Raw genomic sequence first — 13,046 nt, 5'->3', positions numbered from 1 at the left:
TTCTGCAATAAGATCCCTGGACTCTGCCACATTCTGGTGTGGCAGACTGGAAATTCAATGGCCATTACCTTTAAACAAAAAATTTGATTTTTAAAAAATATTAAATACAACCATAGGTAACCGCCAGTCCAGCAGCCCCCAGGGTATTTCTTTTCATGTTAAATTCAATTTATTTTTTGCTGTCCCCATATTTATAGTTTTCAATAGGCAACTGATGTTGGTATTGACAAAGAGTAATTGAACTATAGAAGTTGCCAAGGGTTTGGTGTGTGTGTGTGTTGGGGGAAAGCTGGAAGTTTTGGCAGTTGAGCATGACCCTCGGTTTGTTAGGTTTGTAAGTTTTAGCACTGAGGAAGGGGTGGGAGGTATTGTGGGATAGGCACATTAGCTGGCTATTGCTAAAATGATTAATGGGGAAATAGTTAACAATGTTCACATCTACATCACCTTCTTCAGGATTCAGAGTTAACACTCATTGAGCTGAATGAGGTGATTTTTTCTTCTCAGAGCTACTGAGTCAGGCTCTCTGCAGCCTCAGGAAAATAACATTGCATCTCTTACACTTGGATGGCATTTTCAAGGTTGTCTTCACAACCATGGGAGATAGAAACTTTCTAATTAAAAGTTTAGATTCTAGATCACAGTGTGAGAGAGGGTAGATTCTGCAGCAAATTCCATTGCTGTGTAATACACAGGGCCCTGCTTCTAGACAAGATAAAGTACTGACAACTGAAATCATATCTGAATTGAAATGGGAGGATGGGAAGAAGCCTGATAATCAGAATGCTGTGATCATATGTTTAAATGGCTAGATATCTTATGATCTGGGAGAGCTAGAAATAAATGGACAGGAAACTGGGGAGTCCTAGCTTTCCAGCAGTATATAGCAATAAGCTCCATCCAAGGAGATCGTGGGATGGAATCCATTAAGACTGTCACTGATCCTCTGTCTGACAGTGCTTTTTTAAGCACTGGTGCAGGGGTTACTATAACAAGCCCTGTCCTGTCTCTGACATTTTCACTGAACCCTGGAGCTTTCTGTCCACGCTGGTGCCATGATATATAAATCTGACTTTATGGAAAATGTCCAAAGTCCAGAGGGTGCCTTTAAGGATGCAGTTGAGTTAGTTTGGAAAATGTAGCTTTTCTTAATCACTGCAGCAGAAGTGAGCAGTTGAGTGGCCATCACCTTTTGGCTTTACCTGTCAACGTTCCCTGGAGTGAAATCGCCTGTTCTTGATTTACTGCTGGGTTTGTTTTTTCTCTAGGGGAAGTGCATCTTGTCGGCTTGCACGTCCAGGCTTTGGTGGAAGCTGGTGTTAAAGCAAGAGACATTGCTGTCATTGCTCCTTACAACCTCCAGGTGAGTGCACAGTACCCCCTACACAGCTTTTCAAGCTGAGTGTAGAATGAATACACCAGAACAAATCCAGATTCGTTGGTATTTTAGAATAGTACTTAGTATGTTAAAGGTTCAGAGCTCAATAACCAATCCTACCTAACTCTCCCTAGTATCGTCATGTTGCAGATGAGGATGCTGAAACAGAGGGCCAGCCCTCTGCTGGTGTAAATGGGTCTCACTTCAGGGGAGCTGAACCAATTTTTACCAACTAGGGATCTGGCCCAGCAGGATTAAGTGACTATTCCAAGGCCACAGAGGGAATCAGTGTCAGAGATGGGACTGGAACTAAGGTGGTTCTTCACTAACAGTCCCATGACCAGTCCCTTGGGTAATAGTCCTCCCCCTTAGGATATGCAAGTTCAGGCATGCATGAATATGGAGGAAGGCGGGCACCTTCCAGGCGGGGGAGATATTGTTTTCATCCTTCTTATCTTGCATTTTCCTTGTCCTTAATATGTGCATGTCCTTGTTTTTCAGGTGGACATGCTAAGAGAGCATCTTTGTCACCGATATCCAGAGCTGGAAATTAAATCTGTAGATGGCTTCCAGGGACGGGAGAAGGAGGCTGTCGTGCTCTCCTTTGTGAGATCCAATCGGAAGGGTACGTGTTCCGTGCTGGACAATATTTTGGGGGAAGAGGAAGCTTGATCACATAAGGAAATGGGAATCATTTAACAATGCAAAATTCTGTGTTGCCAATTCTCGTGAGTTTTTTATTGCAAGCCTCTTGAGAGCTGGTGTTTTTTTTCTGAAGTCCTGGCTTTTGGAGCCATGTGATTACCTGAGAATCACAGCTCTCTTTTTTTAAAACAAGTAACTTTGTAGCCCTCATTATTGCAGAGAAAAGCTTGAAACTATGAACCCCAAGGGCTCACACAGCAGAAAGTAAATAAGAACTCAACATGTATTATTTTTAAAATCTCATGATCCATACATCCTCAAAAAGTGAGGAGAATGGCTTGACTCACCATTTTTGAATCCTTTGGGTTGGCAGTCCTGCACTCACATCACTGGCTTCCTACTTGGATGCAAGCCCCAGGCATTCCCCACAGAACACTGAGTTCCTGGGGAAGCCTGTTTTTTGCAGGCTTCCTCCCTTAGAGAAAGAGCAACCCGAATCTGCTATTGTAAATAATGCGTAACACTGTTTGTTTTCAGAGAAAATCTAGGGCAGAAAATTGGAGTCTTTCCTATCAGTGAATACAACGGAAGATAATAGCTGAAATGAGGCTAATCACCTGAAGCTGGAAGTCTTCTTCACTGGAGGTTTTCACAAAGAGACTGGGTAGCCATCTGTCTTGGATGGTTTAGACACAACAAATCCTGCAGCGTGGCAGGGGTTAGACTAGACGACCCTTGCGGTTCCTTCTAACCCTGTAGTTCTTCTTAGACTCAATCTGCTGAACCATGTAATTGGGGCCCATTGCAACACATCTTGCGCTACCTGAACCATAAGGATTATCATTCAGAATCATTTCTATAGCACCATAAATGTGCATCCAGAGGTGAAAGTAAGCCGGTACGGTACAGTACAGTGTACCGTCTGGAGCCGGTACACAGCTGACCGTACCGCAGGGGGCAGCTTCCCTAGGCCGGCAATTTAAAAGGGCCTTGGGCTCCCAGCAGCGCCAGAGCCCCTAGCCCTTTAAATCGCTGCCAGAGCCCTGGGGTAGCAGTGCTGATTTAAATGACCTGGGGATTTAAAGGCCACGCCCCTTCTGCCTGATGCCCCGCCCCGCCCCTTCCGCATGAGGCTCCCCACAGCTCAGGACCCCAGCCCCTCCCTTAAATTACTTACACCCCTGTGTGCATCACACCTTTCAGACACAGAGCGAGACCCAAAGGGCTTACGGTCTAAGACAGTTACAGAGGAGACATTGAACAGTGGTTAGGGAAAGGGAGGGGTGCAGGGTTTGAAGAGTGAGAGAAGGAGTTGGGAAGGATTCATAGAAGAAGTGTGATTTGAGAAGAGGGGGCGTCAGTGGATTAGAACAGGCTGATGACTGAAACCATTAGTAATCAGGGACTCACTGCCATGTGACGGCTCTCGGTGACTTACCCAGAATGAATTCAGTATAGGTGGCTACATCCCCAAACTCCCCATCACAGTCTGCCCCTGTTGTCATCTAGTTGGCATCTGAGCAGAGGCATCACAGTGGGTGACAGCACTTCACTAAGGACAGGAGCCCAAGTCCTATTTCCCAAGGTGTGTACATCACAGAAACCCCACACTTTGACACTGCTGGCAGCCTCTGCCCAGTGAAGACCAGCAACCAAAACGCCAGGTCATGGAGCACAGAGACGTGGTCACACGCAATTAGCTATTAAAATCCAATGTGGCTTGATTCGTTCTGTATCGTGATCCTCAGGTGCTCAGAATGAAGCTTATCACCTCGATCTGCGTAACGTTTATTTTTCCAGTTGTCTCCGATTTATCCATCGACGCAGGAGACTTGGGAGCCGCCCACACTGGCCTTCTCACTAGCTGAGCTGAGTCATTCTGGCATTTGTTATCTATTATTACTGCTCCTTGAGAAAATAGCCAGAGAGCAGAAATAGACTGGGGATAATCTCCTACGTGTTTGTTATTTTTAACCCTTCGTGTGTGTGGGTATGGGGGAGGGGGTGTAGCTTGGGATTGGTATATTTCTCTGCTTGAGAAAGTGAGACTAGTATCGATAGCTGGAGACAGACGGTGGGTGGGTAGGTGCCGTGAAGGCTGATTTCTGCCCGTGTGTCATAATCCTAATATGCAGCTTCCCCTTCTATTTCAGGCATTTCCTGCTGTTGCTTTCCTGAGCCCTGATTATAATCCATTCAGACAGTAGCTCTTGTATGCATTTATCTGTTCTCTGTCACCTGTTCGCTATATAAGGATTGTTAGTTCCATTTAGCAGATGGTGAAACTGAGGCAGAGGTTGAATGACGGGTCCAAGGCCATAGAGGGACTCAGCAATAGAGCCAGGACTGGAACTCCGGAGTTGTTGCCTCCCAGCCCCATGGTCAGGCCACTAGATCCTGTGCTCCCTACTATCTCACTCTGCAGCCAGTACAATATCTTGGGCCAAATCCACAGCTGGAGTAAACCCCTGGAGTTCCAATGATCTGTGCTGATTTACACCAGCTGAGGGATCTGGCCTTTAGTATGGAAACGTTGCTGTTTGTGTGGCCAACCACCCATGCTGTTGTTTCTGATGGCCCAAGGGGTTTTGTGTTTTGTAGGCGAGGTGGGTTTTCTCGCTGAAGACCGGAGGATAAACGTGGCCGTGACTCGGGCACGCCGCCATGTGGCAGTCATCTGTGACTCACGAACCGTCAGCAGCCAGGCCTTTCTGAAACGGCTGGTGGATTATCTGAGTGAGCATGGGGAAGTGCGGACAGCCTTTGAGTACCTCGACGACATCGTGCCAGAAAATTACTCTCACGAGAACTCTCAGGGTCATGGCGAGCAAGGGGCAGGGCCTAAAACCAGCACAACCTCTGCTCTGAAACCTCCATCTGAAGGCCGGAAATCCAAATCAAATCCAGTGAAACCATCCACACGCAAGCCAGCAGCAGGTCCCTTGCAGAGTGTGAAGGAGACCAGGGTGGAAAGACCAGAGATGAAAGACAATTCAGGCAAGTTCAGAGCCATGATGGTGGAGTTTCTGGAGAGCAGCGAGATGCAGTTGGATTTCCCTTCATCCTTAAACTCTCACGACAGGATGCTGGTGCACCAAATGGCCGAAGAATATGGGTTGCAGCATGTAAGCACTGGGGAGGGGAGAGAGAGGTACATCAGCATCAGCAAGAGAACCACCACCATCAGCTCCTCTCCAGTGAATGCGGGTGGCAGTGAGCAAACCCTGCCTGCCGATTCTCAAAGCCCTGCAAAACAGGCGCTAGCCCTTGTCAAGAAGGGAGGAAACAGCATAAGCTCTGGGAAAGTGGATCTGAAAACGCTACACCTGGAGAGAATGCAACGGGAAAAAGCCAAACAGGAAGAGAGGGTCAGAAAGAATCTGGAGCTGAGCACCAATTTGCAGGAAATAGCTGGAAGGAAACACAAAAATGAAGCCAAAGGTAGGCCCCTCCTTCCGGGGATTTCCAGGGCTTTTCCGCTTTAACGCTTTCCCCGCCTTTAGGAAGATTCACTATTTCCATAGCAAAAGCCAATCACACTGGAGGCTTCCCATTGTCACTGCTCCCTGGGCTCTTCTCAGAAGAGCCGAAGAAAATTAAGGTGCCCAGCTCTCGCTGAAATTCAGTGGGTGCCTAACTCCCTTAGGCTTCTTTGAAAATCCCAGCCTAAGACTGTAGCTATGTCAGACCTCTGAACATTGCACTGCTTTAGTAAAGTACTCCCAGCTACAGCCTGTTTCTCTGCCTCTGCTCAGGGATAGAACAGGCCCTTTCTGAATAGCGCCGCCTTTGGCCTACACGGGGAGAAAAGCACCGTGGCACGGCCAGGGTTTGCCTGGGTCAGCTGGCTCAGGGGGTTGGGCTGTGTAGACATCGAACGTCTACATGGCAATTTTTCAGCCCCGGAGCCTGAACCCAGCGAGCCCGAGTCAGCTGACCCGCTAGCCAGGGGTATTCTATCCCCAGAGAGACGTAGTCTTGGACAGTTGCCATGAGATGGGGGATTCAGTAGAATTATTGACCATCCTTAAATGGAGGGCTTGCAGGGCTCTCATTAATTCCCTGCGTTTCCCCTCAGGGGGTGAGCTTTGTATGCATCCACAGAGTATCTGACTTGACTTTCAGAAAGGTCACTGATGCTCATCTCCAAAGAAATAGCTCCTAGACGATCACAGGCTGGGGCCTGGATCTGTTTGTTGTGTAGAATGGTTTGGGAGCGGCACTCACCTGCTTAGAAATAGGCTTATTGACACATGGGGCAAACATTGGCGTGTCGGGGATGACGAGAGACACATGGGGCAAACGCTGGCGTGTCGGGGATGACGAGAAGGAGCTAGCAGTGTTTGAGGCTTAAGGTCACATGAGTCTTTAAACCAATGGCCAAGCTCCTCTAGCACAAGGAGCCCGCAACAATCTGTTTCAGTATTACCAGTGAGTGTCCTAACAATGCCCAGTCAGCGGAAGGCAGATAAACACCAGGGTGGTGAAGAAAAACAGTATGGGAACAATCGGAACGGGTTACAATCTGAGATGTCTGCTACCTACTGTTACATCTCCACTACCATGCATGTGTGTCAGTGGCCTATGCCATTTGGTACATCTCACTGTCGTATCTGGCTCTCCGCAACTGTTCTCGCTGATCAAGTCTGGTTGGCGGCGTTTTGGGGCCAAATCCTCTGCTGGCGCAAATGGGCGAACCTCTCTGGAATCTATAGAACTGCATAACACCAGCAAGGAACGTAGCCCATTGTCTGTTGAGTTCATTTGATTATGTTCAGGTAACCAGTTGGGTTTTTCCCTGGACTTCTAGGAAAGACTGTGGTTAAAACCGGAGCGGACAGCCCAGCTGAGGAAGATATCGATGCCCTGATTTCTGCTGCAGTGAAAGCTGACAGTATATGTGGTTTCCCCAGGTGTCAGGCCAGCGTTACCACCTTGGGACAGCTCTGCCTGCATTGCCACCAGCACTACTGCCTCCGCCATCGCGTCCCGGAGGTATGAGCTGTGTGTGTCCGCCTCCGACAGCCCCGAGGGGCTGGGTGAATGCAGGGGGCTGAGCCGTGCCAGGAGCTGGCCGTCTGCTTGGTCTCTTGGCCAAGCTTGACCCAAGATGAATTTTTACTAGCTGGGATTGTGGAAGTGACTTTCTCAACTGAACATTCTGAGGCCGATTTCCTTAGCCTTGCTCTTGGCTTCTCAGAGAAGTTTAAAATGAGGGCTCTGCTCCTGGATCTGAGCACCTTTTCGTTCCGGAGGAAACCCTCTACATCAGGAGCATTTGTAAAAAGTGAATGCAAAGAGCGTACAGGTTTTGTTAGCCGTACACAGGCTACAAAGTCCTCCTGGTGGTAGCTGCTTCTCTCTTACTGATCTCTGACATTCACATTTCTAGAAAATAGAAATAGAAAAAAAAGAAAGGATGATCTTGGCACTGGATTGGGGATCTGAAAAGGTGGATTTCATTCCCAAGTCAATTCGGGCTTGATCCTGCAGAGCTGCTGAGCACTCTGGCCCCAATAAAGCAAAGCATTTAGGCATGTGCTTACGGGCTTTGCTGGATTGAGACCAGAGTGCTCAGCAGGATCAACCCTTAAATTCTCTTGGCTTCAGATCCCCATCTGTAAAATGGAGATAATAGCACTTCTGTCTCCCATCCTTGGGACTGTGTAGGTGGGCATACGTTTTGGCCCAAGGGCCACATCGGGGTGCAAAATTGTATGGAGGGCCAGGTAGGGAAAGCTGTTCCTCCCCAAACAGCCTGGCCCCCACCCCCATCCGACCCCTCCCATTTCCCGCCCAATGTCTGCCCCCCTCAGAACCCCCAACCCATCCAACCCCCCTTCTCCTTGTCCCCTGACCGCCCCCTCCCGGGAACCCCGCCCCTAACCGCCCCCCGGGACCCCCCCCATCCAACCCTCCCAGCTCCCTGCCCCCTGACTGCCCCAACCCCTATCCACACCCCTCCCCTGGACAGGCCCTCTAGGACCCCACCCCCTATCCAATCCCCTCTGTTCCCCCTCCCCTGTCCCGCCCAAAACTCTGCCCTATCCAAGCGCTCCCTGTCCCCTGACTGCCCCCCTGGGACCTCCTGCCCCATATCCAACCCCCCCGCTCCCCGCCCCCTTACCATGCCGCTCAGAGTAGCATGTCTGGAGCCGCGCCGAGAGCCAGACGCGCTACCCTGCATGAGCGCGCAGCCCCATCGCCCAGAGTGCTGGCGGGGCGGCGAGCTGAGGCTGCGGGGGAGGGGCTGCGGGCTTGCCTCCCCAGTGGGGAGCTCAGGGGCCAGGCAGGACGGTCCCATGGGCCGCATGTGGCCCACGGGCCACAGTTTGCCCACCTCTGGTGTAGGTAGGGCAGTATCTAACACCCTGGAGCCCCGGTCTCCGCTGGGGAACCTAACCACTACTGCAATACTGGTAATAACCCTAATGCAACCAACGCTCACCCTGCTGGAATGTGAGTGAGAAAGAGAAGCGAGGTTATGGTTAGCCCCCAGAGAGATGAGAAAATGGAGCATTTGCTCCTGTTGGTTTTTTACCCAGGGCTTTGTTTTGTGCCTTAGCTGTTTGGACTGATTTGAATTGTTTTCTGTTGATGGTAAAAAAAATCTCCTTTCACCTTTTTCTCCAGCAGATACTTGAGAAAGGTTTTACTTGCTGTCAAGGTTCAGGTCCAGCATGTGTTTTGTTTCCAAGCATGGGAAAACACTTTTTCCCCGATCTCTGGTTTTACTATTTTTATATGTAAGAAGTGAACAGGGTGTACAATTGTGCATTTCCTTGGATTCAGTTACTAGACTATGCCGTTAGAGAGCACTTAAACCCAGATCTGAGGGTAGGCAGTGTAACAATGGATTAGCGCTGAAATAATGCAGCTCTTTGGAGTCCTTTCCCTCCCACTGAGTCTGAGTCACTTCCTTTCTGCAGATCTCACCTCAAAACCTTTCTTTCCTCTTCAGCTCACAATTAACACTCAGGCCTTGTCTACGCTCTGGGGGGAGATCAGTCTAAGTTACACAACTTCAGCTACGTGAATAACGTAGCTGAAGTCAACATACTTAGATCTACTTACCGCGGGGTCCACACTACACGATGCTGACAGGCGTCTTCACTAGACCCGCTAAATCAACTGCCGATGCATTGATTGCTGCGCATTGATACCCCGGTAAGTGTAGACAAGCCCTCAGTGTTCTTGCTGTCCATGGCATCTTGATGTAGAAGATGCTCCTTAAAACCCTCTACCTATATTAATATCAATGCTTAAGCACTGAAGCATGAGGTTTAATATCCCTTCAGAATTTTTGTTGTTGTTAATTATAACGACTCAGGATAGTCTTGAAATTAAAGGAACTAGAGATTTACCCATTGCTGCCAGGGCATAGCTGGGATATGAACCCAGAACCTTTGGAACTGGAGGCCAGGACCATACATGTAAGTCACACAGGTAGTTAGGGTTCAGAATTGAGTAAACTCAAGTAGCTCATGGTCACTGGTTCTAAACTTCCCTGTTCTCATACACCTAATCAGTTCCTCCCTTTCAGTAAGTAGATCTGAGGAAGCTTCTCCTTGTTTGGAGATTTTGATTTCTGATTCAAAAAGTTGTGTCCACATGTTTGGCTGAACAAGTTACCAAGCCAGTCTCTCTGTAAACTTCCTCCATGCTACTCTTCCAATGCACCCGAGTCTCCGTATTCCTAGACTGGACTTCTCCTGAGCAGGCTTCCTGCTGGGCCAGATTGCATGGCAGTTTGATCCAGTTTCCACCAGGAAATTTGAGGATACCACCAAATTGATTTGTCATACATGCCACGCCCAGAATCTGCACTCAGCTCTGCAGAGATGAAAAGCGAGTACATATGAACTGCCTGTGCCACCCTGTCAGATATTCATAGACTTTAAGGCCAGAATGGATAAGGGACTGTTATGATCATCTAGTCTGACCTGCATAACACAGGCCGTTACATCACCCAGCAGAGTATCCTCTGTACTTCTAAGAACCTAGCTGGTTCTGTAAACTGTCAGTGTAGATTATTCCACTGAAAAAACAAGATATATTTCTATGGCAAAGAATATTTGTATTTATGTTAATTCAGAATCTAGTTTGGACAGAATTTCATTTCATGCAGAATCTAATTGAGATCCTTTCTTTGATGAATTGTAATGAAGAATTAAATGGGAATTAATTGTAAGGATAAAATCTGCTTCACTACCTTTTGGTTGCTTGTTTATTTGGGTTCAGCAGGTCAGACTTTAGTCTGATCTAATAAGGGGCCAGGCTTGCCATTAACATCAAACCAAACCTCTTAGCTCCTGTTGGGATTGATGTGCATGTGGGGACTGAACAGTGTTTATAAAGGGTCCAATTTTTTTCCTAATAAAGACCCCAATTCAACAAAGCACTTAAGAGTATGCCTATCTTAAACACATGTGTAAGTCCGTTCCTATTCAGCAAAGCCCTTGTTAAATCCCATTTAATGGGATTTAATATGTGCTGTTTAAGAATTTTGCTGAATAGGCTTGATATTATTCAATAGTTTAGGTACATGCTTAAGTACCTGGCTGAACTGGGGCCAAAGTCAGTGACAAAACTCCCACTGATTTCAAACGGTACCAGATAGGGCCCCAAAGGTCCCAAAATGCCGATTAAAATGACTTTGTGCAATTCCATATTTAATCTCCCTCGGTGATCTTTAGATGATATACATCATCTAAGTGAAGATTTTTGTAACTGTCAGCACTGCAAGCTGTTGCTGGCATCTGAAAACCCAGCTGTGTTCTCTCTCTCTCTGGCCATGTAAGCCGTGGTTACAAAGACTCCAGAGTAAGAATTTAGATGGCAGTAATTTAAGTGGCAGTTGCATATGGCAGATCAGAATCCAGTTCTTTATTCCTTAACATTTATTATTTATATTATTGGAGTTCCTAGGAGTGCCTCAGTCATGGACCGTGACTCCACTGTGCCAGGCGGTCTACAAACACCGAATAAAAAGATAGTCCTTGCCCTAAAGAGTTTACCACCTGGCCCTGTAGTGCTAAATAGCAAAAATGTTTGTCATGTCAGTAAAAGAATCAGGTAATATGACTCTAAGGGTCTGTCTACACTGGGAAAATGTCAAATTGGTTTTAAAATAGGTTGAACTAACCCGATTAGATTAGTTTCAGCCTGGTTTTAAGTGATTTAAGGTGGCCTGACCCTGTCTTACAGAACCAGTAATGATCTTAAAAAGAGTTGAGTGAATCAGGCCACCTTAAGCAGAGTCTTCACTACAGTTCTGTCCAGTTTTGAAACTGGTTTAGCTGACCTGATTTTAAAACCAGTTAGAAAATTTCCCCAGTGTAAATAGGCCCAAGCACACAGAAGGGGCAGATATTTGAATAAAAGGTGCCTTTTTTTCCCCCCAAAGTCACTTTTCTGACTTTAAGTGCAATACCTGCTTGATAAGACCTATTTTAGATGCGTTCCCTCAATGAGAGCGAAAAGAAATAGCGGACATTAACACCGCAGGTTAGAAAACAGAGTTAATATTTCACCAAATGGTATAAGAGAAGTTTAAAAAATCCGGTGACTCAGATGATGGAGCAATGATCTCCCAAAATGTTTAGGCTTTGTGAAGGAAATACTTAAGCTGTCTAAAGGGATGATTTAATTACTGTGTGTATTCTATCGGGCGAATGACTTGTGTATTTTGTTTCTGAATTAAAAGAGCTATAAATAACCAGTGGACATTTTTATGGACTGTGAAGTATGCTCAAGCTTAGAAGTCTGTATGAGGAACTTCAGGTTGTAACAATGCCACTCATTCATAAGGCATCTTCTGGGTAACATCTTAGGGCAGTTCCAGGTCTGCCACCAAAATTATTGTTTTGTCTCCTACAGGTTCATGGGTGTGGGGAGAAAGCCAAAGCACAAGCTCGGCAGAGAATTAGCAGAGAAGGAATTCTCTATGCTGGGAGTGGATCAAAAGACAAGTCACTGGACCCAGCAAAAAGAGCTCATCTCCAGAGGCGCCTGGATAAAAAACTTAATGAATTGACCAGCCAGAGAAAGAGCAAAAAGAAAGACAAATAAAAATGAGGGATTTGCTTTCAGTAGAGTCTGAATTCCATCATGTTTCCCTTTTGGGACTGATATTCCAGTTGAACACACAGGGATGTGAAAAGCCAATGGAGATCTTAAGTCTATGGCCTTTGTAACTTGAGTTCTTACTGTGCTGAAGACAGAAAAAGGACCTTTTCGTTTGGAAGTGTGTAAAGCTTAGAGCTGCTCTGTGACTGTATGATGTGCTGCAAAATAAATATCAGTCAAGACCAATCTAAAATGCACTGCTGGTAAGGGTGGGGTAGGGGAGGAGGGAAGGTGATTTGCTTTGTTTGGCTCATGGTAATGTATACGGAGAGGATGCACGGAATTACAATAAAGAATGGTATAAAACCCCGTAAGCAGTAAGCTGTCAATGTGACATTTCATTGTGGTACTCTAATAAGAAGTTAAATGTCCATGGGTTATGATATGAGAACCTCATAACCAGTGGGGTGGGAACAACTTAGCCTCAGGTGACTATGCATTAAGGAAACAACAGAATAAAAATCGTATAACCAATTCAGTTTCTCCAGCCCAGAAATCTCACTTGTGTACTGAAGAACAAACAAGATTTTTGAGTCAGAATGAAATGAAATTTTCCAGGTCACTCAACCGGGTCTTTTGTGCTAACCAGTGTGAAAAGGCAGACAGGACAAGAGTCTTCCATCTCTGAATGGTAAACATTTTAGCTGCCACATGTGCCCGTCTACTAAACATTTTAAATGAATTGGAATATGATCAGGCATATTCTAAAACCTTGACCACAAGGTGGAGGTTGAGTGAGCCAATGGCAACTTGACAGACCACTTCTATGACTGAGCGGACACGGTGCCCCCAAAATGCTTGGTGTGGGCTGTATATAGGAAGCACAGCAGCTCCTACCCCTTGGCTCACTTCTGTACTAGTGTGCAGTAGATATTGTCCCTGTTTAAGATTTGGG

General features: G+C 46.8%; 1 protein-coding gene across 2 annotated transcripts in view; it reads left to right on the top strand.

Annotated features, from left to right (window-relative positions):
* IGHMBP2 (immunoglobulin mu DNA binding protein 2) overlaps nt 1–12,456 on the top strand; it is an 82,140-nt gene extending 69,684 nt beyond the window's left edge. The window contains exons 11-16 of one of the 2 annotated variants that reach the window (XR_013346312.1): nt 1,269–1,363; nt 1,880–2,003; nt 4,625–5,464; nt 6,834–7,018; nt 8,985–9,190; nt 11,903–12,040. Coding sequence is in view for 1 of the 2 variants with exons in the window: in XM_077818175.1 (XP_077674301.1) it covers nt 1,269–1,363; nt 1,880–2,003; nt 4,625–5,464; nt 6,834–7,018; nt 11,903–12,094 (1,436 nt within the window). In the remaining variant the exon portion in view is untranslated. Of the gene's footprint in view, nt 1–1,268; nt 1,364–1,879; nt 2,004–4,624; nt 5,465–6,833; nt 7,019–8,984; nt 9,191–11,902 lie in introns of both variants that reach the window. The other variant, XM_077818175.1, reaches the window with a different exon arrangement.
* The last annotated feature ends 590 nt before the right edge of the window (nt 12,457–13,046 follow it).

Source organism: Eretmochelys imbricata, chromosome 6 (assembly GCF_965152235.1).
Source record: "Eretmochelys imbricata isolate rEreImb1 chromosome 6, rEreImb1.hap1, whole genome shotgun sequence".
Lineage (NCBI taxonomy): Eukaryota > Metazoa > Chordata > Testudines > Cheloniidae > Eretmochelys > Eretmochelys imbricata.
Note: the sequence above shows the minus strand (reverse complement) of the source record. Positions and strands in the feature narration are given on the sequence as shown.